Source organism: Vigna unguiculata, chromosome 5, assembly GCF_004118075.2.
Source record: "Vigna unguiculata cultivar IT97K-499-35 chromosome 5, ASM411807v1, whole genome shotgun sequence".
Classification (NCBI taxonomy): Eukaryota; Viridiplantae; Streptophyta; class Magnoliopsida; order Fabales; family Fabaceae; genus Vigna; species Vigna unguiculata.
In genome coordinates, this window is record NC_040283.1 from 45378025 (window position 1) to 45400261 (window position 22237).

Genomic DNA, 22237 nt, shown 5'->3' on the forward strand with positions numbered 1-22237 from the left:
TTCATCGAATTAAATTCAAATAAAAGCCAATAATGAACAATAAGGACAAATGAAAGGCCAATCCAATCCAACATTTCCTATGTTGCAATGAATTTCTTTAACTAATAATCCGACAACATCGTAAATTACTCACTATCCACTGTTAAAACATGTCTGGTTTGAAAACAGTGAAAACTTAAAAAGGTGACAGTAAAATTGGATTTGAAAGCAAGGAAAGATGACCTGAAATTGGTTCTTATCTTAATCATCTTTCTCTTCATCCTCTTCCACAACCTTTTGCCCAAATCCTCTGGGTCCAGCTCTGGCTCTTCCCACCACCTTCTTTTTCTTCTTCTTCCCCTTTTTACTTGCTTCTTCCTTCTCAAACTTCTCCTTCTCTCTCTTCTGCAGGAAATCCACCACTGCTAGATAAATCACCTGCAAATGCAACACAAACACAGTACAAGCTTTCAGAACATGACTACCTCACTTCAAACAAATTAAGATTTTTTGGTTTTTTTTTGCAGAATTTTACTTACCCCAATAGTGATGGCGGATAGGCCAAGGAAAGCCAAAAAGAAAAGCGCGGATACGACAGTGGCCACCCCTTGATCGGTGGTTGGGTACAACTTCTCCACAGCAGCCGCCGTGGTTTCCGCCGTAGAGATAACATCTTCGGCGGCGGCGGCAGGAGGAGGAGGAAGAAGAATAATGGGTCGGAGTGGGTTGTGAAAAAGGATGGATTTTTTGAATGGGGTTGTGATGGGGAAGTTTGATGAGAGAGATGGAAGAGTGGTTGTTCTGAGAGGGTGGTATGAGTGCAGAGAAGAAGAAGAAGAAGAAGAAGAAGAAAGAAAGGTTGTAATGTGTGGGGAAGATGAGATTAAGGAAGATGCAAATCCTGTGGCCATTGCTGCAATTCTCACCACAGTCTCAGCCAATCACTTTTCTTTATCACACGTGGCACCGCTTTCTGATTATTGCTGGAAGGACTTCTCCAACGGGATTTTGAAGTTCTACTATCACTATAAGAGTCCTTTGTTATGGGCCCATTAACTCATGGTTCAAATTTTTTTCTTGTTTTTTATGTCTGGGCTTTTAATTTCTTCACCTCCAAAATTTCTTCGCGCACCTCTTCAAATTTTTAAAATAATATTTGTCCTTTAAAAAAGTGACTTTTGGATTATATTTTTTAGAAAGTTTCAGAAACAAGTTTTTGGAATTTTCAGAAGATAATTTAAAAGCAGAATATTTGGATTGAAATTTTTAAAGAATAGGAAACATGTGAAATATATTCTGAAACAAAATTTTCGAAATGAGATTTTCAGAAAAAATTCCAGAATTTGTATAATACCTTTTGGAATGATTTTTCCAAAATAAAGAAGATCTATAAAAAGTTTCTTTTAGAACATATGAAATATATTGTAGAAAGAACTTTTTAAAATAATTTTTCCTTTTTTTTTCCCATTTTTCTCTTCTTCTCCTGCAGTATTCTTCCATTCTTTTTCTTTCTCAGCTGTAATGATTTAGTGGCAGCACAGTGGTTGTGTGCACAATGACAAAGAATGTTTAAGTTATTTTTCCTTTTTTTTTTGGTTCAGTTAGCAATTGCGAGAGTGAAAGGAGCAATAGTATCTATAGCATGTTATACTCAAATATAGACCCAAACACATGAAAGCCCATTTACAAATGCAACAGACGTGTAAATTTTTTTTACATTATTCCCAAAATAAAAGGTATTATAATTTTGTTTAGTAAATTTGATATCTATTCAAGAATCAATCTTTGTGTATAATATAAGAAATAACATTCCCTACAATATTAAATGCCAGGGTAAAGCTATTAGGAAATACTTCAAATTGCAATTTATACGGGGTGATAATATACTCTCTCTTTTTTCACGTTGAATATTTTTTTCCCATATAATTCTATATTTTATTCATTATATGACATGGCTTGTAGATTTTTTATATCAAATCAATCTAATAGTCTGACTTTGATTATTTACCTGCTTTGATATATTTAATTATTTTTATCAGCCCTTACATTTCTTCAAGCAATTTTAAATAGAATGTGATATTTATTACTTATAGTTAAAATTAATATTTTCAAATATGAATTCAATTTTAACTCTTCAAAACAAAATGTATAATTAGAACACAATATTTACTCTTTATGTATATTTATTAATAATAAACACTAGTATGTGATACGATTAATTCATAAGGGGAATAGGCATATATATGTAAATAAATGCATTATATTAGATATAAAAAAAAGAAGAAAATATTGCATAAGATTGGATGAATATTACAAAATAATTTGAGTTGTTAATTGTTTATATTAATTTTTTTTTCAATGGATGTTGTTCGCTGCCATGAATAAAAATCGGTTAAATAATGTGTAATTTAGTGGAATAAAATGGCATCATGAAAATATTTTAAAATTTATAATTTTTAGACACCAAAATAAAATTCACCCTAAAAAATATTATGGATTTTCTAAATTTAGCGGGTAAATTAACAGAGACAGAGGTAATTAACAATGAAGATTTATTCATTTTTTTTTTTTGTGTGTTTGGTGTTAAAGGAGTTAAAAGAAGTTTGGGACATTGAGTGATAAGAGAGAGATGTTGGTGTTTGAAGAGGTTGATGGAGAATCCTATGAATGAGTCGAAGCAATGAGAGAACAAAGCTTTGGAGATAAGATGCATGGAATAACAGCAACTCTCTCTCTCACTGCAAACACTTTTCTTTGTTGTTCCCACAACACTCACCTTTCTCTCAGATCTCTTCAACCAAATTGTTGCATACCCACTTCTAAACTTAGCTATTCAAGTCGTTTTCACCATTTACAGTGGAAGCAGCAGAGAAAAGAAAGATGGGGCAATAGAATGATGGTGGTGAGAGCAAGGCGTGGCGAGTCGCCGTACGAAGTTTTGGGTGTGTCTCCATCCGCAACTGTCGGCGAAATCAAAAGGGCGTATCGGAAACTTGCTCTTAAGTATCATCCTGATGTCAATAAAGAGGTGATTACTTTGTTTAAATCTAATCAGTGTTGTTGTTCTCTCAACATTCTGTGGATTTGAAAATTAGTTTTGATAATGTTAAGGAGATTTGACAATTGTTGGTTTGTTATTCTGATTGAGTTAAGTTATCGAAAGTTAGGTGGAAAAGTAAATATTTTCCCCATATTTTATTATCTGTTGTGATAAAGAGACATAGACATTGCTTATAATTTGGGGAAGCTTTTGACAATTAGAGGTTTTTACCTTTATCAGGATGTTAATCGATTTGAATTTTTTTCTCTAATGTTTAGTTTCCGGGGTGGGGGGATCCTATTTTGTAGCTGAATACTTCACTTTGGATAAATTTAGGTTCTGTGGTTTTTATTCTCATTGTCTCTGGTGGAAGTTTTTGCCAAATTGTCCCATCAATTTTGACTTGTTTATGTCGTGCAAAATTGAAGAATTAACCAAAAATGGATAGGTACAGTTCCGTTGCAACATGCCAGATTCTCTTTACCGTGTATTCTGTATTGATGGTCTTCACAGCTTTTGCAAGATTTCAAATGTGGCGAGCAAAATTTTGGTGTTTGATCAAGTCACTGTTGTTTTGCACTCTCAATTTTATAAACATGGCCACTAGGTTGATTATATATGGCTTGTTGTTCTTCTGTGAAGAGAAAATTCACATAATCCGTTTGGCTGTTACAAGGTTTAAGTAATTTGTGTCCATGACTCTATTGCCATCAGAAATTGCATGTTTTCTCAGAATTCTGTAAATGGACATTTTCTGGTCTAGATCCACCGTTAATATGTTTCATGATTGTTCACTATCCTTCTCAGGAAAGAACATTCATCCCCTTTACATGTATATTAGTTCTCAAAAGCTGAAAAATACGTGGATCTATGATGATTAATAAACCAAATGTCACATACCAGATAGTGACAAAAAATCTATGATCCTCACTTATTGCACTTGTAATTGGTTCGCTGTCTTCCAATCTTTGTATTTTCACTCTTTTAGTTTGTTTTACTATTTTACTTTAAGTTCCAGGCTAAAGTTATGATAGTGGCAGTGTCCCTGCCCCCCAAAAAGGAAAAATATAAACTGGAAAAGAAAATGAACCATGATCTGGAGGAAGAAGTTGTGGTAAAAGTTTGTTGAATGCATTATGCTGAAAGCCCTTCAATAATGCAACTGTTCTATTTTGGATTGTATGTTAGTAATACTCGCATTGATTTGTGTATTAAGTAATAAATTCCCGGAAGATTGGAGTCTTTAGTGCTTACTTATGTATGTTAAAGTTTCTTTTCACAGGAAAAGGCACAGGAGAAATTTATGAGGATAAAACATGCATACAATACATTGCTAAATTCCAGTTCCCGCAAAAGATATGATTCTGGAAGTCAAGGTTATGATTTTTCTCAAGGAAGCCAAAGTAGGAGTGCACAACCTGAAGAAGAATTTTATGGACTAGGTAAAGATTGATAATCACATGAATCTTATTTGAGTATCTATCTACGAGACTTTACTTTTGAATACGTTCTTCATGCTTATTATTGCTGTTGCACATTGGCTTTGACACCATATCAAAGGATTATAGGTTTAGGATCAAGTAAGAGGGAAGAGGAAGAACAGCTGGAATCGAAGTACCAAACTGAAATATATTACTGATAGTATTTAATGTTTTGAATGATACATTAATTTAACAATCCTGTTTATATTATTAATTAGAGTGATTAGTGATCACTAGTACTACCTGATCAAGAACTAACCATAAGACTAAGTGCCTAAACAAATCCAAAAAGAAGTTGTAAGTTAATCCAAAAATTCTTAGGTATTAAATCGAATATTAAGACTTTTAAACATATGTAGTACTTATGTTTATTATGTGCTTCTTGTCCTATCATTTTATCAAGCTAGTTACTTTTTGGTTTAATCTTCTTATAGTCCTACATATTAATGATGCAGGTAATTTTTTGAGGGATGTTCAAATAACAATAGGTAGATATATACTCTCTGGTAGACATCATGGATCATGTTGGCCCTAAGTTTAGCCTGTATTCATTACAAATTCTCCCGGGCATTGGTTGCCCCATATAAATCTACCAACAAGGGGAAAGGGATGTGTGTCTCTAGTATATTGCAACATAATTTTGTAATTCCCTTCTCTTTAGTGTTTGAGACCTGTCTGATTTTGTTTTTTGCAGAGGACTTCTTTAAGGATCTTCAAGAAGAATTCAGGAATTGGGAAGCAAACGCTGCTTCAGAAGGAAAACCAAAGAGTCTGTGGGAGGAATTGGCGGTGAGGCTCCCTGTTTAAATCTTCATCTGTTTATTTCTTTTAATTATAATGTACATACTTTCTATATCACCTGATATAACATCGGTGAAAAAATCAATGTAATAGAGCCCAAGTAACCGATGTAGTATTCTAAATTTTCCCTTTCAGGAAATAGGAGAAGAATTTGTGGAGTTCCTTGAGAAAGAACTCAATATTACAGATCAGAATGATGATTACGAGACACCTCAGGGAGAAAATGCATCCAAATTTTCTGGGAGAGAGACGCCAAGCGGTAGTAGTAGTCCAGGTGAAGCTAGCAAAGGCAACAGAAGTGTTGAGGATAACCTTGAGGAAATAGAAGCCACTCTGGCTCAGTTGAAAAAAGAATTAGGCTTGTAGCATAAAAGGATTAGGTTCTTCCATTTTTGGTTTAAGGTGAATTGAGGTGAATTATTCTCTCTCTCTCTCTCTCTCTCTCTCTCTCTCTCTCTAGTTTCATTTATTTGGGTGGTTAGAGGAATTACACTAAAAGCTAAATCATGGATGTATTGGGTTTGTAAAGGGATTATTCAATTCATAACTAAAATATCTATACAAACTATTTGGATTTTTAGGAACAATAACATCTACAAAAGGAGAGAAAAATGAAGACTTAGTGTGTCCTGGATTTTCACGAGCTCCGGTTCATTTTCTACATACATAGCAAGCATTGTAATACTAATGATTTACAATATGATTATAAACCGTGGTTTGAACTTAATAAACAACCGATTTATCGTACTGATATTTTCATATCTATGTGAAGAAAACAGCAGATTAGAATCTTTGGTTGAATGTACTGTATTAGATAAGACAAGGACTGAAAGTATTTCAAAGAAATGGAATAAGACGAATGTTAAAATTTCGTCTTAAGTAGTTCTGGCATTTGTGAAAAAGATTTGTAAACAGCCCAATAAAAAAGATTGGTACCACTAAAAATAGAGAAAAGAAATATATAAAGAAAATTATCAAGAATGGTTTAGCATAAGGTTTTTATGACAAATCAAGGACTCCAACGAGAGAATGGACTCGATTTGTTTATGTACAGGACATAATTATAAAATAATGAAACTACTTATACATCTATCTTGCTTCAACAAAAATCTAAATATAATACAAATAAAAGATCAACGTTTTTTAGTGAAGTGGGAGTACAAGTTAAAACCACAAGAAAAATCCTCCAAAACCTATATTAAAGAAAAAGACAACCTTTTAACCTCAAATAACTTGACAATCATACTTAGCAAGAGATAAAATTTATTTAAGAGAATATTAGGATCCATTTTTTTTCTCACGGACTGTGCATTGATGACTAGCCGGAAAAATAAAATCCAATTCATCGCCACGGTAATAATTACGCAGAAGCCTCTACCAATTTTAGGAGAAACAAACAAAAACACCGAGTATACTGGTCTAGTACACGTAAGTTGTGAGTATCTATAGCCTCCAAACCCCACTAACCAAAAGAAGAATGCCGACTGTGCAATATACTAATGTCACTACTTTGCACCTCAGAACCTCTCTCCGAAACGGAAAAATAATGCACCAGTTCCTGAGTTGTGATCAACGGCATATTCTGCTCTCACTAGACCAAGTTTGACACCAAGACCATAAGACGAACCATGACCAAGTCGCCTATAAACTTCGGTGGGATTCCCTTTCACACCCTTTGAACTTCCTAGGTCGTTGCCGTGTTCTGCAAATGCATACACATGCGTACTTTTAACAGGTATCCGTAACTCAGCTGCAAGCTGCAGAAATAAACAGATAAGATGGTTAAACATGATCTCTAAGTAACAAAACTAAAATCAACTTTGAGAATCATAAAATGGGTCCAGTCTTCTGGTTCCTACCTCGAGGATGTTTCTGGCCGCTCCAATCTCACCCATGTTGTATCCCCTTACAGAATAGGGACCCCCCAGAGTAAAGGCATCATAGCTGGGGAGATCACCTACACAACCACCATAGTGGCCGTGGAGAACAAGAACTGGTGGCGGTGGTTTACCGGCCCCTTCTTCCACGGACATCAACTGGACGAATCGTGTCACTGTTAGCTGATGACGATTAAAGAACGGGAATTGACTGCCAATGCCAAGGCCTTGATCCACCTGTAGTTTGCATATATTTAAGAATGCATTATCAGAAAACATAGCCATAACATATTCAAAAATTCAGAAAACACCAATGTATTGTCCTCAAAGGTACAGCAATTTAGTAGGCTTGCACTAGGAGGTTTGGCTGAAAATGTGTTATGGATGGAACTCAATGGCATTGATTTATCCACATATCCAACACCAAATTACGGGGATAAGGCTTAGTTGTTGGTTAAAACAACTGCTTTCAGGGCAGAAAATGACAGCCCCCTAATAACTCTAGCCTCGGTATCATCCTCTAACATAGATTGCACTAATAGATTAGGTATACTTGAAAAAAAAGCTTGGAACATCTTTAATCCATCTGTGCTTTCACTTATTAATAGTAAGACAAGTTTACTTCCATGAAAACGTGCCAGTGTGGTGTTCCCAGGGCCAAAGGGAATAAATTATAGAGGCCAAATCATACTTATAGAATAGAAAATATCTAAGCTAAAATTTTGAAATACATTTACATTTGAAATACATTTACACACACTATGGCACCTGCATAGAAATTATAGGCTCTGCACCCCTGCTTGATGCACATTCCATCCTTGTCTTCAAACTTTTAGGATATTCTTTCCCCACCAAAGTCAAGCTCAGACTTGGCGAAACAAAATGCCAAGAGCATCTTCACACACACATATATAAATGGGAAGGGATCTACTAATTTAATAACTTTTTATTGGATAATTGAATCATATATTATATTAAGATTATTTAAGATTATTAAGAAAAATATAAACCATAGAACAAAATCTTATATCAATCTAAAATTATTTAATACTCCATTGATATACCTCAATTTGACAATATATACTTAAAAATAAAAATAAAAAGAAGATTCACCTGACTACTTAAATTGTCTAATTTTGACAAAATTTGACAAACACACAGGGTAATATAAAGTTATAACTTAATGGTTGGATCGATATAAATCATGTTTTCTATAAAGAAATATAATTTTTTGAAAGTTTCTAAATATCACAAAACTGATAGGAACGTATAATTTATCCATGTACATAATTACAAAGGCACTGAGTGTAGTCACCTGGAACATATTTCTGTCTCCAACAACAGTTCCATTCACAAAACGTGTGTTATCGCGTGTGATATTTGCCTGTAAAAATGCCATGCGATCAATGCCAGTACCACTGAGAGTGGTTGGAGGTCCATCAGCACTAATTCCTCCACTAGGTAATACTCTTTGACCATTTGAACATATATGACTACTTTCATCACGTGTCGTTATCTCTTCCATTACAAGTCCATAGGTGAATTTACTCTGACGTGTGAAATTCTGCATGGCGCACAAAACAAAATAATTAGTTAAAATTACCAATGACCCAAAAGGCCAACCCAAAGTTCATTTAGTTGAAAAGACCAAATGAAATTACCTCCGTGATATTAGCTTTAACACCGGTACGATCAACCCAAATTGGGGGCACTTCATCCACACCTGGTCCCCCAGTAAACACAGGACTCAGCTTTCGGCTATTGAAGCAGCTCACACGGAGAGTACGGTTACGTGGATAGTACACACCATCCAAATATGGATGCACATACTCTAGCTTAAATGCAAGATCATCCTGAAGCAGAATAAATGGGGCATATTGTGATACCGATGCCAATATCACTAAGCAACTATTGGCAGGATCAAATTAAGGAACTCATAGGACAAGCTCAAGGATACCTACCTGGGGATTCAAGAAGTTACTAGTTGTTATAGAACCATTAACAGATCTATTCAGTCCTTGCAGATTCCTATGTTCAAAACTAACAGTACCACCTGGCTGAAGTGAAGCCTACACAAATTTGAATAGAAAATAAACAAATTAATTAGACACAAATAATTCATCACTCGTTAAAGAGAATTGATATTTGTTAGACAGAAATAAATACCAGGGTGGGATGCCCTCCTCGTCCGGGGACAATACTCCACTCAGTACTGACTTCAGCCGACTTCTGTTCTAACTCCTTTAACTTAATTTCAACAATTATACCTCCTTCATTTTTCTCATCAGGCCTTGGATTCACCTCAATATTTGAAAACAAAGCAAGGGAGTTCACATTTCTTAAAGCTTGCTTCCCGGCTTCAATGTTGAAAGTGAAACCTGGGCGTAGCTGTGAATCCAACACAAACATTCATGAAGTTAGTAACACAAATCAATGAACAGATAAAACAACACAAAAACCAAACATAAGGAATAATATCATAACAAACTAGTAAACACATAATACGCTAATTATTAGAATTTGTGCTTAAAACTTGACCTCTGAAAACCAACTTCTAATGGAAGGGTCACCCCTCACTTGTATACTTTAATATAGCCACATGGCTAGTCAATGTGCAATTTTCAACACCCCTTCAAGTTGAGGATTAACAGCTCGATAGGCCCAGCAACAATAGCTAGAATAGACTTTATATTCCATATTAGAATTTGGGTTCAGGTGTATCAAGATCTTATGAAACTGCTTTTTGAAGTGAAGATTATTCCCTACACATACACTTTGATTGGTATATAACTAGTTGAAATGAAATCTCCAACACTATATCATGTACAAGAAGATAATCATGTAAAGTAGCTCTTGATCACACTAAACACATCAATTGCACAGATAACAAGCATTCATAACCTACCCCAATTAACCAGAAAACTCCAATACAACACAGCCTACACGTATCCTACAATATATACCTGCCGAGGAAGCTCTCTTTGTATCACTGGCACTTGAGTGTTCCCTTCAACAACATTGCCAAGCTTATCCTGGAACTGAATATCCAATTTGGTGATATCCCCTTCAACAACCTCGCAAACAACTTCCTTGGTGTTAAGATTCCCAAAATTAACCACCTGAGCACACGCATAGCCTTCATCATGGTACCACTTTTGCACTCGGTCCCTGATCCTCTGCAGCAACCTAGCACTGACCATGCCTTGTCTCTTGAGCATTTCAAGAATCTCATCGTGCACATGCCTCGGCAAGAGACACGGCCTCGCCCTGTCGATTCTCCTCTTGTATTCCCTCTCCTGACTCAAATAGTACTCCAATCTCTCTTTATCAGTCATATCAGAATCCATCTCAATAGGCTTTGTCTGCTGCATCAACCCCACATTGATGCAGCGAAACCCATCCGCAGACTGCCACGTGCTCTCGCTGAACGAAATGGTAACCCCTATTGTTCCATCAGGGTTGGTTTTCCCTTCCAAATCAACCTTCTCAAACATGCCAGAAGTTGCGAGAGTCTCCAACTCCTTCTGAAGCTGCGCCTTCGTGTAAACCCCACCAGGCCTCAGCGAAACCATCTCGAAGAACGAGTCCTCGGAGCCCACTTTCACTTTCCTGTTCCGATCGAAGAACATGATCTCGGAAACCTTGTACTTCTTGAACCCACTCATTTTGTTCAACTGGACCACGATGTTCGCGGGCAAGCCGTGCGAATCCCATTCCTGAGACTGAGATTCGTCGGCAATAGCAGCGAACATTCTAGACAAGAACCCTCCGTTTTCTCCGCCGCCGCCTCCATTTCCGCCGAACCATCCTCCATCTCCACCAGCTCCGCCGCCGCCGCCGCTGTTTCCTCCGCCTGCGAGGGGGTTAGAGAGGAAGGGGGTGAGAGGTGTGCAGTGGAGGAGAATGGAGGCTGCGGAGGAGATGGCGATGGCTTTGAAGAGCGGCGGAGGAGGCGCCGAGGGATTTGAATCGTTGGGTTTGGAAGGTAACAGGTTGCATTTGACGGAAGAAGATCGAGAAAGTTTGGTGCGGCGAGAGGGTAGAATGGCTGTGCTGAGGTTGTTAGAGGCAGCGAAGGACGACATTGTTGAGCTTAAGGTTGCAGATTGGATAAGAGAGAGAAATGGAGTGAGGAAGAAGGGTTTTTGATGGGTTTGGTTTTTTATGTTTTCCTTTCTCTTCCTTTCCCCTATGTTATATGTATCTCTCCATCACCACCATTTTACAATTTAGTGATACAAAAACAATATAAATTATATAAATAAAAAGGTACAATATTTAAAAATACACAAACATACCAAACCGGTATTTATCAAGGGATGGCAACACAGGCTTTTCGTTATCTTATATTCATCTTCATTTCCTATTTGGATTTCTTAACTCAATTTTTAAATCAATTTTTAGTCTTCTTATAATCCACTTCTTCACCATATCACTAGAAAAAGGAAAAATGAAAAATGAAAAAAACTACTATTAAAGAAATAAGACAAAAATGAAAAATGAAAAATTTACCATTAAAAAAGTCCAAGGAATATTTTCTATATCCTTGTAAATTTTGTCTCTTATTTATAGATATGAAGGAACTATTTCACTATTTTTCAATTTTTTTTATTATTTGTTAAAATCATTATGATAGTGGAATTATTATTAGAAACAAGAATTATGGACTAACATTATTGACGAAAAACAAAATTTCATTTTATTTATTAGAATATCTAAAAATATTTATTATTATTAATTTTTTAGTAAAATAACAAAATTTTAAACATAAAAAAATAATAAGAAGTTATAAATAAATTAATGTTATTAAAGAATAATAAAATTTCTCTTTTGTCCTCTCATTTCCTCGACGATTTCATGAAAAAGCATATTTATTTGGACACTCGTATTTTTCTTTCTATTTGAAATAATTATTTAAATGTATCCTGTCCATTCTTTAAAATAATTATTTTTTTTCTATTTGATTTTAGAATCAAAACTTTATTTTAATAGAATATAGAATATGAAAATCTAAAAAATACTTTTTTTAAAAAAATAATATGAAATTGAATAGTTAAATTAAAGCTATTAAATCCCATTTATCTAAATAATTTGATAAAACGTAGAAGCACTCATAAACTTTAAATTAATATGTATAGAAAATTTTTCTTTTATTCTTTCTCTATTTAAAATTGGAATTTTGTATCCCACTTATTCTTAACCCATTTTGATCAAAGATCCAAAAGACATATATTCAAATAGTAGCCTAGTTGAATGGTTGTCAAATAATAAAATTATTTTAGCAAAACAAAATTTCTTTTTAAATAAAATAAAAATTAATAATAAGAGAATAAAGAAGATAAGTTTTTTATATTAATTAGTAAATAAAAAGTTATATTATTTAAAACTTAGATGATTGAAAGTATTAAAGATTCTCATATGAAAAGAAAGTATATAATAAATAGAATATTAAAACAAAGTAAAAATATTTAATTGATATACATCATCTCAACATAACTATGCACAAAGGTTAGAATAAGAAAAAAAAAATCTTAACAGATATAAATGATTTTGATGGTATCATGATGGGTATGACAACGAAAAGATATGTACATTCACATCATCATCATCTTTATCTCCCTACCTAATTAAAAAAAAGTTGGATATTATCATGTCCATACTTTGTTAATACAAATTCTTTTTGTCAAAATGGAACACATTCAAACAATATTTATGAAAACAAATTTATCTATCCTCTCTAATTTAGGTCAATAGATGGTTCACTAAAAATAAAAAATACATATTTATAAATATGATGCATATATAAATGAAAAATATAAGAAATAAAAACAACAATTTTTCATAATAGCTGACACTACCTTTTATAGATCAATAACTTTAAACAAGTGAGATGACGACATAAAAAACATATCAATAGATTTGAATTTAACTGTTACTGCAAATTTTGTTAACTAATATATATATATATATATATATATATATATATATATATATATATATATATATATATTTAACTTAGTATCATATTCTGAAGCCAATTCTATCTAGCCCATAAATTGTTATTGACAATCTCCAAGCAACCAATTATAGTTATTATTTCACAACAATTTTAGCACAATAATTCAATATGCAAATCTTAATGAATCCCTCTCTACATAAAAATTTAGAGAGTAAAAGCAAAGATGTACTAATAAAGGAAGAATAAACTTTATGAATTTGTCGATAAACATGTAATAGCGAACTTGATTGCATACTTTTATTAATAAACTTATTTTATATTAAATGAGTGCACATCTTCTCATACATTAATTTTGACACAAATATTAAATGAATGTTGTATCTTTCAATACACATTCTCCAATCTCTACCAACCAAAAATGTTTTATAAGAACATGCATTTTTTGCATAACAAATAGGTGTATGTTTTTATCTTAACAATTTTACAAATGTCTTAAGCACAACTTTACATCTTCAAACAAACGTCTTTAGACTCCCTCACTCTTCTCATACACCCACCTCTTTTCATCCTTCCAATAAACTTTGTGTGTTATGTGTTGATGCTACATAACCATATCAACACTATTATATCACAATCTCATGTCCCTTTTCTCTCAACCTCATTGAAAAAATAAAATTAAAAGATGAATGAATGAAAAATTAAAAGTCATTTTGAATTACCAAGACATTTTGTAATATTTTGAAAAATAATATTTTTAATTATGTAAATTATATATATATATATATATATATATATATATATATATATATATACTAGTGAATACACAGGCGCTGTCATGCTGTGTGTTCGCATTTTTTAATTTTCAAGAAATTTAAGTTAAGATCAATAACAAATATATAATTTTTAAAATAGTTGTTAAATATAAAATTAAAAAAAATATGTAAAAAAAAATTTAAATAATGATTTAAGACGAATAGATTTCTAGAAAAATGATTAAAATTAAATTATTTATAAAATAATTAATTTTTAAAATAACTAAGGATAAAATGAGTATTATGAAATGTGGACACAAAAAAATGAATTCTCTTTATTATTACTAACGAACACACAGGCGCACATGTATATTCACATTTTTTAATTTTCAAGAAATTTAAAATCAATAACAAATAACAAATATATAATTTTTAAAATAGTTGTTAAAAAAATTAAATAATGATTTAAATAATAATTAAAAAAAATAAGATATGTAAAAATAAAATTTAAATAATGATTTAAGACAAAAGATATTTGTAAAAAAAGATTAAAAAGTAAATTATTTATAAAATAATTAATTTTTAAAATAATTAAGGGTAAAACAGGTATTATGAAATGTGGACACAAAAAGAGGAATCACTTTTATTGTTATAGATAGATATAGATATATATAATAATTTAATATATAATTAAATATTTCGTTGTAAATTTTTTAAGTAAATATTTTAAAATGGTCAATCTTTTAGTGTTTGATAATTTTTATTTTTTTTTCATCGTCCAACATTTTGACTTTTTCAGAATCTATTATTTATATTGATTTCATATTTTTTTGTTATCTAACTTTTATATTTTTAGATAGTTTAATCAACAACTTTTACATTGTTCAACATGTTTATTATTTAGGAATCTACTATTTACGTTTTTTTACATTGTGTAATCAATATTTTATTTAAAATTAATTTTTATTTCTTAATTTTGATTAACTCAGACTTAGTATATTATTTAAAATAATTATATATAATATATCTTTTTAAAATATTAATAACATAAATACATTTTCATCATGAAACAAATTAAAAGATTATTATTTATTTGTATACAATATAATATTTATATTAAATTTAATTATCCTTGAAATTTAAAATTAATTTAATAATTATACATAATTTTTAAAACCAATGCATTGCACGATTAGAAATACTATTACTAATATTAGCGTAAACACAGGCGCTATCGCGCATGTGTGTATGCATTTTTTGAATTATATTTATAATTGATGGTATTATAATGTTATTAAGTTAATGAACAAAATAAAAGTATATTTATAAAAATTAAAGTGAACTGTATGAAGAAAATATGAGAAAAATAACTGTTAGATGAATAGTAGGAGAAAAAAGAAAAAGGAGATAAGTAAATAGTTTTATAAAAACTTGTAAAATTAACGTTAATTTTTAAAAATTTAATAAATAATTAAATTGTAAAGGGTAAAGTTGAAATTGTGAAATGTGGACACAAAAGAGGGAATCCCTTTTATATATAGTTATAGATGATATTGTAATGTTATTAAGTTAATGAACAAAATAAAAGTATATTTATAAAAATTAAAGTGAAAAGTATGAAGAAAATATGAAAAAAATAACTGTTGATGAATAGTAAGAGAAAAAAAAAGAAGGAGATAAGTAAATCGTTTTATAAAAATTTGTAAAATTAACCGTTAATTTTTAAAAATTTAATAAATAATTAAATTGTAAAGGGTAAAGTTGGAATTATGAAATGTAGACATAAAAGAGGGAATCCCCTCTGTGTATAGTTATAGATAAGGCTAGACTAAAGGAAAAAATTTGATGACTAGGATAGGGTTAATCTTGAGGCACGAAATTTTTTTATCATCTTGACCTGGTCAACTTACTATATCAGGTATGCGATAATTTGAGGGGATTAGCAGAAAGAAAAATGACTAGTAGTCTCCACCTGTAGAAAATGAGCCCTAAAAAATATGTCCCATGGCGTGCAAGAACCGCGGAACCAATTGATTTACCACTCTTCATTCTGTGTTAAATTTCTGCCTATTATTTATTAACCATAGATGAACAATTATAAAAGCAGAGTTATTAAAAAATCCGAGGGAAATTGCAATACAGGGAAGGAAAAAAGTCAGAGAAAATGCCTGAACGTACCTACAAACATATTGATATTGCAAGAAGTCCTACCAGCAGCATCGCTAGCGTGGAACATTTCCTCCGAAGTAATCTTTAATTTCTCAACATTCAAGAATATATCATGGCTTTAGACATAGCTTAATCATGTTACATAAGCTAGTTACTAACAAAAGGGCATGTCACTGCCATGAAGCAATTGAATTTTAAACCATGCATTTGTTAAGCTGGTAATTAGGAAAAAATGCGATATCAAAGAAAATAAACCAGATATTGGATTCTTTCACATATCATAAACTCTATCAAATGCTTGTTATTTTTCTCCTCCTCACACATGCAAATGTACATTTTTTTTTTCTCTTTCTCTCTTCTTTGATTTCAATGGTGTGGAAGGATTTGTTTCCAAAATCACATTCTAAGTTCCCGTGATTCCAGGTGCAGGAGGGGATTCTTCTAGGATGTCACCAACCTGCTCTTCCCCTTCCTCTCCTATGAGGCCTCAGGACTCGGAAGACGACCAGGGCCTCTATCAGAAGAAATCAGTCCTCACCAAAGTGAAACAAAAGGCTAGGAAATTGTGTAACAGCCTCAGCAAGAAAAGAATAGAGGACGAGAATGTCACACCCTCTAATGGTGCTAGGTTTGTAGATGAAGAGGATGTTAGGTTTGCAGATGAAGAGGAGGAGGAGGAAGATGTTGAAGAAGAAGAAGAAAAAGAAGAAGATGCTGAATACCTTGGAGCTCCTAGTAATTAATACACATCATTGAACAAATTATTATTTCTCCTCGCCCCTTTGTTTATTATTCATTTTCACAAGGACTTAATATAACTCGTGAATTTTACATTTCAGTGTATGAATCAGCGCAGGCACCTGAGACATACAAAGAAAATGCAAGGCAACATCCAAGGGCAAATCCAGTAATCTCTGAGAAGCACGTTTTGAACAACGCTATCAAACTAGGAATGCAGGAAGATCAAGAAAAGACAAGTGCTGATGTCAATCCTAAATTCACTTCAATGACTCAACCTGATACTACAACAATAGCAGCATCTTCAACCAACGCTTCTGCAACCTTAGCTCAGAAAATGATACCTGCCTATGCTGAAGGGTCACTTGCAGCCAACAGCATCCCGTCCCAAAATTCATCTGTTTCATCATCTCGGCTGCAACATTCATTTTCCTCACCTGCTTCAAAGAGTAGGAAGAATACGAGCCAAAACGTTGCTCCAGTCAATGATTATTTGAAGAACACGTCTGGAAAAGAGTATGATGTCCAAATTGAGTCTCCAGAGCAAGATTTGTCATCTTCATCTGCTTCAAAGAGTGGGAATATTACACAGAAGACTTTTTCACTCAAAGATTCAATGAACAGGTCTGAACAAGGGAATGATGCCACAAATATGATTCCATTTCAAAAATCATCATCCTTCTCAGCTGCTTCAATGAGTGGGAAAAACACAAGCCAAAAGAGTGTTTCGGCCAAAGATTATTCAACGCGCAAGTCAAGGCTACGGGATGATGAAAAAACTACGTCTCACCTTCAGGTGACATCTGGAGAAAATGATCCAAGCAGAACTTCTAGTAATGCAGGCATGATGGACAAGGTGAGAGGAGCTGTAAATTCATTTCTCGGGAATGAGGAGCCATCAGAAGAATATGGAGTCAAAATTCCTACTACACGCACTTCATCACAAACTCAACAAGGTAAAAACTATCATTACATATGCACCTTTCTGCCATATATCCTATATATCATATCTGTTTGATACTATCATCTTTTTTTCATGCAAAGCTCTTTTTTCACTACATAAAATCTATAATATTCATGTGATATTGTAGTATATTTTGCAGTTGTTGAGGATGAGAACCGTGGGAGAATTCTACAGACAAATTAAGTCCTCCAAGGATGGCCTTCATGCAACTTTGTATATGACAACACGCTTTCTTTTTTGCCATGTTGTGTATGTATATAATAATAACCAGACCCGAAAAGTCATTTCCAATGTTTTGTAAAATTCAATATATGGAATAAACTGTGTACCATTTATCCACAGAAATGAGTGCAATGTGCACCGTGTATACTTTTACTAATTTATAGAAGGATTCATCAGAAAAACAGTGTATTGTCATTGCAACTTTGGCTGATTTTATGGCTTAGTGTTTGGTGGTATATGATCTCTGAAGAATAGAATTTTCTTTTAACGGTAATGTAATTGTTTTTTTATCAGTGTCTCTGAAGAATAGAATAAAAAAGAAAGAAAACACTGCACAAATTTACGATACTGAAGTCCTTTTACTGTCGCTTTTGTTACTAAGTTAAGACAACAAGGTGCTGCCTATAGAATGGTAAGAACTTCTCAGTCTCATATTTGAGTTTTCGAGTGTGTTTTGTATGGAATATTATAATCATTGGAATAAAACAAGATAAATTTATTATTTCATATTTGAATTTTTTACCAGCTATGCATAAGTCAAATAAACGGCCTCTTTATGTTTCTGAAAACATCTCAGACTTATAAGAGTTGGTGTGTGCATAAATTAATTGGTTAAATGAACTATAATTTTTGAATTTTTTTCCTGCAGTACTATTTCTTAACGATTCATCCAAGTTAATTGAAACCTCAAAGCAGATTATAAAATCAAAGAAAGTTATTCAGAATTGAAAATAATAAAATTTCGAAGCAGGAACAAAAGACGATAATAATAGCATTAGAATCTAAATCAGTAAGAATAACTACCAAAATATATTAAGAACCACAGATTACAAAACAGTTTATAAAAGTAGAGATGGAGTAGGATGTTTGGGGGTTACAAATTGGTTTTGGAGTGAAAAATGGATTAAGTGACGAGAAACAAGCTTCCGTCAGGAGTTGTTGGCAGTGGTAGGAATAGGAGCGGGAGCAGATTCAGAACATGCTTTCAGGACAGCTTCATTCTTCAAAACGAATTCAGAAGAAAAAAAGAGAAATGTGATTATCGAGAAAAGAGAAGAAGAAGAAGGAAAGAAACCCTAAAAAGGAAGAATAGAGAGCGATGAGAACCTGCCAAACGCGGAGGAGTCGCTTCTTGGCGTTGGCCTTCCGGGTGGTGGTGAGTTTAATTCTCTTCCAAACGAGTCCACCGGAGTCATGCTTCTTCACGATCTCCATCACGCGCGTCCCCCACAATGCACCGCCCATAACTGACTCTTCTTTCGATTCCAAATGTTCTTTCTGCTGCGTAACCACCACCTCCACCTTCAACCCCCTTTTCTGATCTTCACTTTGGGCCCAACCTTCTCATTTCTCTTTTTTTCTCTTTGGGCTTTCTTTCTCTCTACCCATTTTCTATTGGACTTTCAATTTCCATTCCCACATTTTACTGTTTTCACTCCTCTATGTTTCTTTATATTCTAATAATCTAATATTACCTAATTATGCAAAATATATTTTAAACATGTTCGGAATTTTTTTTCATAAATACATATAGTGAAAGAAACAAGAAAGCTAAAGTAAATAACTTCTTTCAAAAGTTAAAAGTAAATAATGTCCAATACAATATATAAAAGTTTTCCCAGTTATCTAAATCTTTTAACTTATTTGTAGGGAAGTTTGTTTATTTATTTTTTGTCTACTAAAAGAGTGTAAAGAGAAAATTCCCCGTAGCATACTCTCATTTATAAAAGAAAAAAAGTACAAAAAAATAACATTTTCGTCTAAATATTTAATTAATTCATTATTAAAGATTTATATTCATATTAGATTACTACTATACATCAAAATATAAAATAAAATATGTTAATCTGCAGTGATTTTTTATGTTTTAAAGTGAACATAATATAACATTATTTATTTTTGTTTTAAACCTGACTAATATTATTTTAAATTCAAGTATCATTTCACAATTGTGAGATTGAGAGTATAAGAAATAAGAGTTAACGAGTGACTTTGAAGAAAAGAGTGATTGAGTTTAAAAAATAAGAAATACAAAAAAGTAGAGTTAATTAAGAATAAATTATGATTTTTTTAGAAAATGTCACTTCATAATATTATAACTTTTAACAATAGTATGACATTTAATAAATTGTCAATTATAAATAACATACTTAATATAAAATAAAATTCGACAATTCTATAAGTTTGATACTATATTATAAAAAAAATTAAAATTATCAAATCAAATTGTCACATTTAATTTAACATAATTTTTTATAGTATACTATTCTAGCATTTCTAAATTGCAATACGTTATAGATCTCATTTTTATAGAGCTTTCTTTGTACTCATCACATATAACCTTTTGCTTTCTTAAATTAATTATATCTACGTCCAAAGAATAGAGTTTTTATAAGAATGAATACTATATAAACAAGGAACAATTAAATGTTAAGGTGAACAATTTAAAGATAAGTTTCTTTAACAAATTTATATACGTCTTTCATATCTAATATCTCATTTATAAGTATAATGAATCACAATTTAAATCAAAAAATGAAATAAATTTAATCTCTTAAACTTAATTATACAATGGATCATAAATGCATGCAAATACGTAAATGAAAATGTGTTGATATATATAAGTCATTAAGACAACTAAATCTTATTAGTTATAATATTGTTGAAAATGTTATAACATACATGTATAAATAATTGCTGTAATGTTTCTATATTGGGATCTTGTTTCTCAATATTCTTCTCCTCCTTACTCTGCGGAGGAAAACATTGAACAACAAACTAAAAAACAAAGATTTGAACAAAGGAATAAAGGGACATGTGCTCCTACAAAAGCTACAAACCATCCAAAAGTAGTATCGTTTTGTTGCTGAGTTGTTTATGAGGCTAAGCTTTATCTTCTTCTCCTTCGTTCCTTTTAAATCTCTACAAGTGCACAAGTAAAAACTTGCATGACACTAATTCATACACGTTGTTGTTGATATCATTATTGTCCAGAGCAAAGAGGAATAAACTTATAGAGCTCATCATTACACTCGTTCCTAGTTGCAACTTGAGACAAATTAGAAAGCTCATACATTGATGGAAATGGAATGCCAAAGCTTGATGAGAAGAAGAAGAGGAGAAGGCTGCACTACGAGGCTTCAAAAGCATGCACCTGCATCTCTTGACATTGATAAGGTTTACTGTGATCGACCCTCTAACCCTTTTGGAGAGGTTTCAAAGGCCATTCCATTGTTATCTCCACTTACATTTTCCCATCAATCCATTTATGAAGACATCACTGCTCATGTTGGAACACCAGAGAATAGTGAGAAGAACAATGGCAGTGGTGGCATGAATGAGAATAGGACTTTGTGCACTGGGTGGGAGCATCCAGCTATGGCTTCATTTCCCCATGCTTCATCGTCATCTTTTTGTAGCTTCTTCCAAAAGCAATGTGTTTTCGTGAATCATGCCTAGTGAATTATGTATTCACCATTTTTCTTTGTGTTATTTCTTGTTTATAAAAATAGGTGTGAGGGGAAGGTAACTCCTGCACTTCACTGTCCTTAGTTTTTAGGAAAGTAATAATGATCTTACTTAGCATCATCTTGGGGTTCAATTAGAGATTATGCATTATTTTTCAACTCAAATGTATTCCATTTAAGTGCAAACACATGCAGTTATTGTTAAAGTTAGGTAAGAAGTGTTTACTTATTCTGTAGTCTTTACCATTTTCATTCTTTTGTAATTGTTAGGGTGAAGAAAAACAAAACTACATCAAGATATATTTACAATATTATATTCATGCTGACAATAATTTTTTGTGAGGCCTTTTGCACATCTTTGTCTCTCAGATTACTAGTTTTTAATCTACATTTTTTTTAAATTCCAACTACTCTTGTTCCTTGTGACATTCTTCTCCTTTTAGTTCTTATTGTTATCGTTGCAAAAGAGTTTAAATAACTTTTAAATGTGGTCTGTTAAATATTGAGTGACTTGTCATGTCTCAATGGATGATAAAATCTTAAAGAACAAATTACAGAAAATTTAAAAATTACAAACTTTTGTGTTCAGATAAAGAACGAAAATAAGAAAGTCGAAAAGAAAAGAAAAGTAAAAAAATTGTATTGTTTGAATGAAAGAATATAATAAAGTGAGAAAAAAACCACAAGTAATATATTTATAAAATGACTAAATTATTTTTATTGTCATAAATTAATATTAATTAAATGTTAAGTTATAATTTTATTTTTATTATTATTTTCATACTTTT

General features: G+C 32.2%; 5 protein-coding genes across 6 annotated transcripts; 2 read left to right on the forward strand and 3 right to left on the reverse strand.

Annotated features, from left to right (window-relative positions):
- Window positions 1-1069, reverse strand: LOC114183899. The gene is made up of 2 exons (XM_028071075.1): window positions 519-1069; window positions 1-417 (listed from the first exon to the last, which is right to left on the reverse strand). The coding sequence occupies exons 1-2, from the start codon at window positions 888-890 to the stop codon at window positions 241-243; spliced, it is 549 nt and encodes a 182-aa protein (XP_027926876.1). The 5' UTR covers window positions 891-1069; the 3' UTR covers window positions 1-240.
- Window positions 1070-2575: 1506 nt separating this feature from the next.
- LOC114183622 (dnaJ homolog subfamily B member 8) lies at window positions 2576-5944 on the forward strand. 2 transcript variants are annotated; one of them, XM_028070704.1, is made up of 5 exons: window positions 2576-3007; window positions 4302-4461; window positions 4956-4988; window positions 5195-5289; window positions 5437-5944. In XM_028070704.1, the coding sequence occupies exons 1-5, from the start codon at window positions 2660-2662 to the stop codon at window positions 5665-5667; spliced, it is 867 nt and encodes a 288-aa protein (XP_027926505.1). In that variant the 5' UTR covers window positions 2576-2659; the 3' UTR covers window positions 5668-5944. The 2 variants fall into 2 exon arrangements, with proteins under 2 accessions (XP_027926505.1, XP_027926506.1); XM_028070705.1 differs by lacking the exon at window positions 4956-4988 and having other exon boundaries at window positions 2630-3007.
- A 603-nt stretch (window positions 5945-6547) lies between these two features.
- Window positions 6548-11371, reverse strand: LOC114184957 (protein TOC75-3, chloroplastic). The gene is made up of 7 exons (XM_028072382.1): window positions 10142-11371; window positions 9345-9566; window positions 9140-9247; window positions 8840-9031; window positions 8494-8742; window positions 7161-7415; window positions 6548-7058 (listed from the first exon to the last, which is right to left on the reverse strand). Exons 1-7 carry the CDS (start codon window positions 11261-11263, stop codon window positions 6819-6821), a joined length of 2388 nt encoding a protein of 795 aa, XP_027928183.1. The 5' UTR covers window positions 11264-11371; the 3' UTR covers window positions 6548-6818.
- Window positions 11372-15971: 4600 nt separating this feature from the next.
- On the forward strand, window positions 15972-18574 carry LOC114184202 (myb-like protein V). The gene is made up of 4 exons (XM_028071479.1): window positions 15972-16135; window positions 16482-16793; window positions 16898-17752; window positions 17900-18574. Exons 1-4 carry the CDS (start codon window positions 16054-16056, stop codon window positions 17941-17943), a joined length of 1293 nt encoding a protein of 430 aa, XP_027927280.1. The 5' UTR covers window positions 15972-16053; the 3' UTR covers window positions 17944-18574.
- Window positions 18575-18738: 164 nt separating this feature from the next.
- Window positions 18739-19301, reverse strand: LOC114184203. Its single transcript, XM_028071480.1, has 2 exons — window positions 19090-19301; window positions 18739-18983 (listed from the first exon to the last, which is right to left on the reverse strand). Exons 1-2 carry the CDS (start codon window positions 19225-19227, stop codon window positions 18912-18914), a joined length of 210 nt encoding a protein of 69 aa, XP_027927281.1. The 5' UTR covers window positions 19228-19301; the 3' UTR covers window positions 18739-18911.
- Between the last annotated feature and the right edge of the window lie 2936 nt (window positions 19302-22237).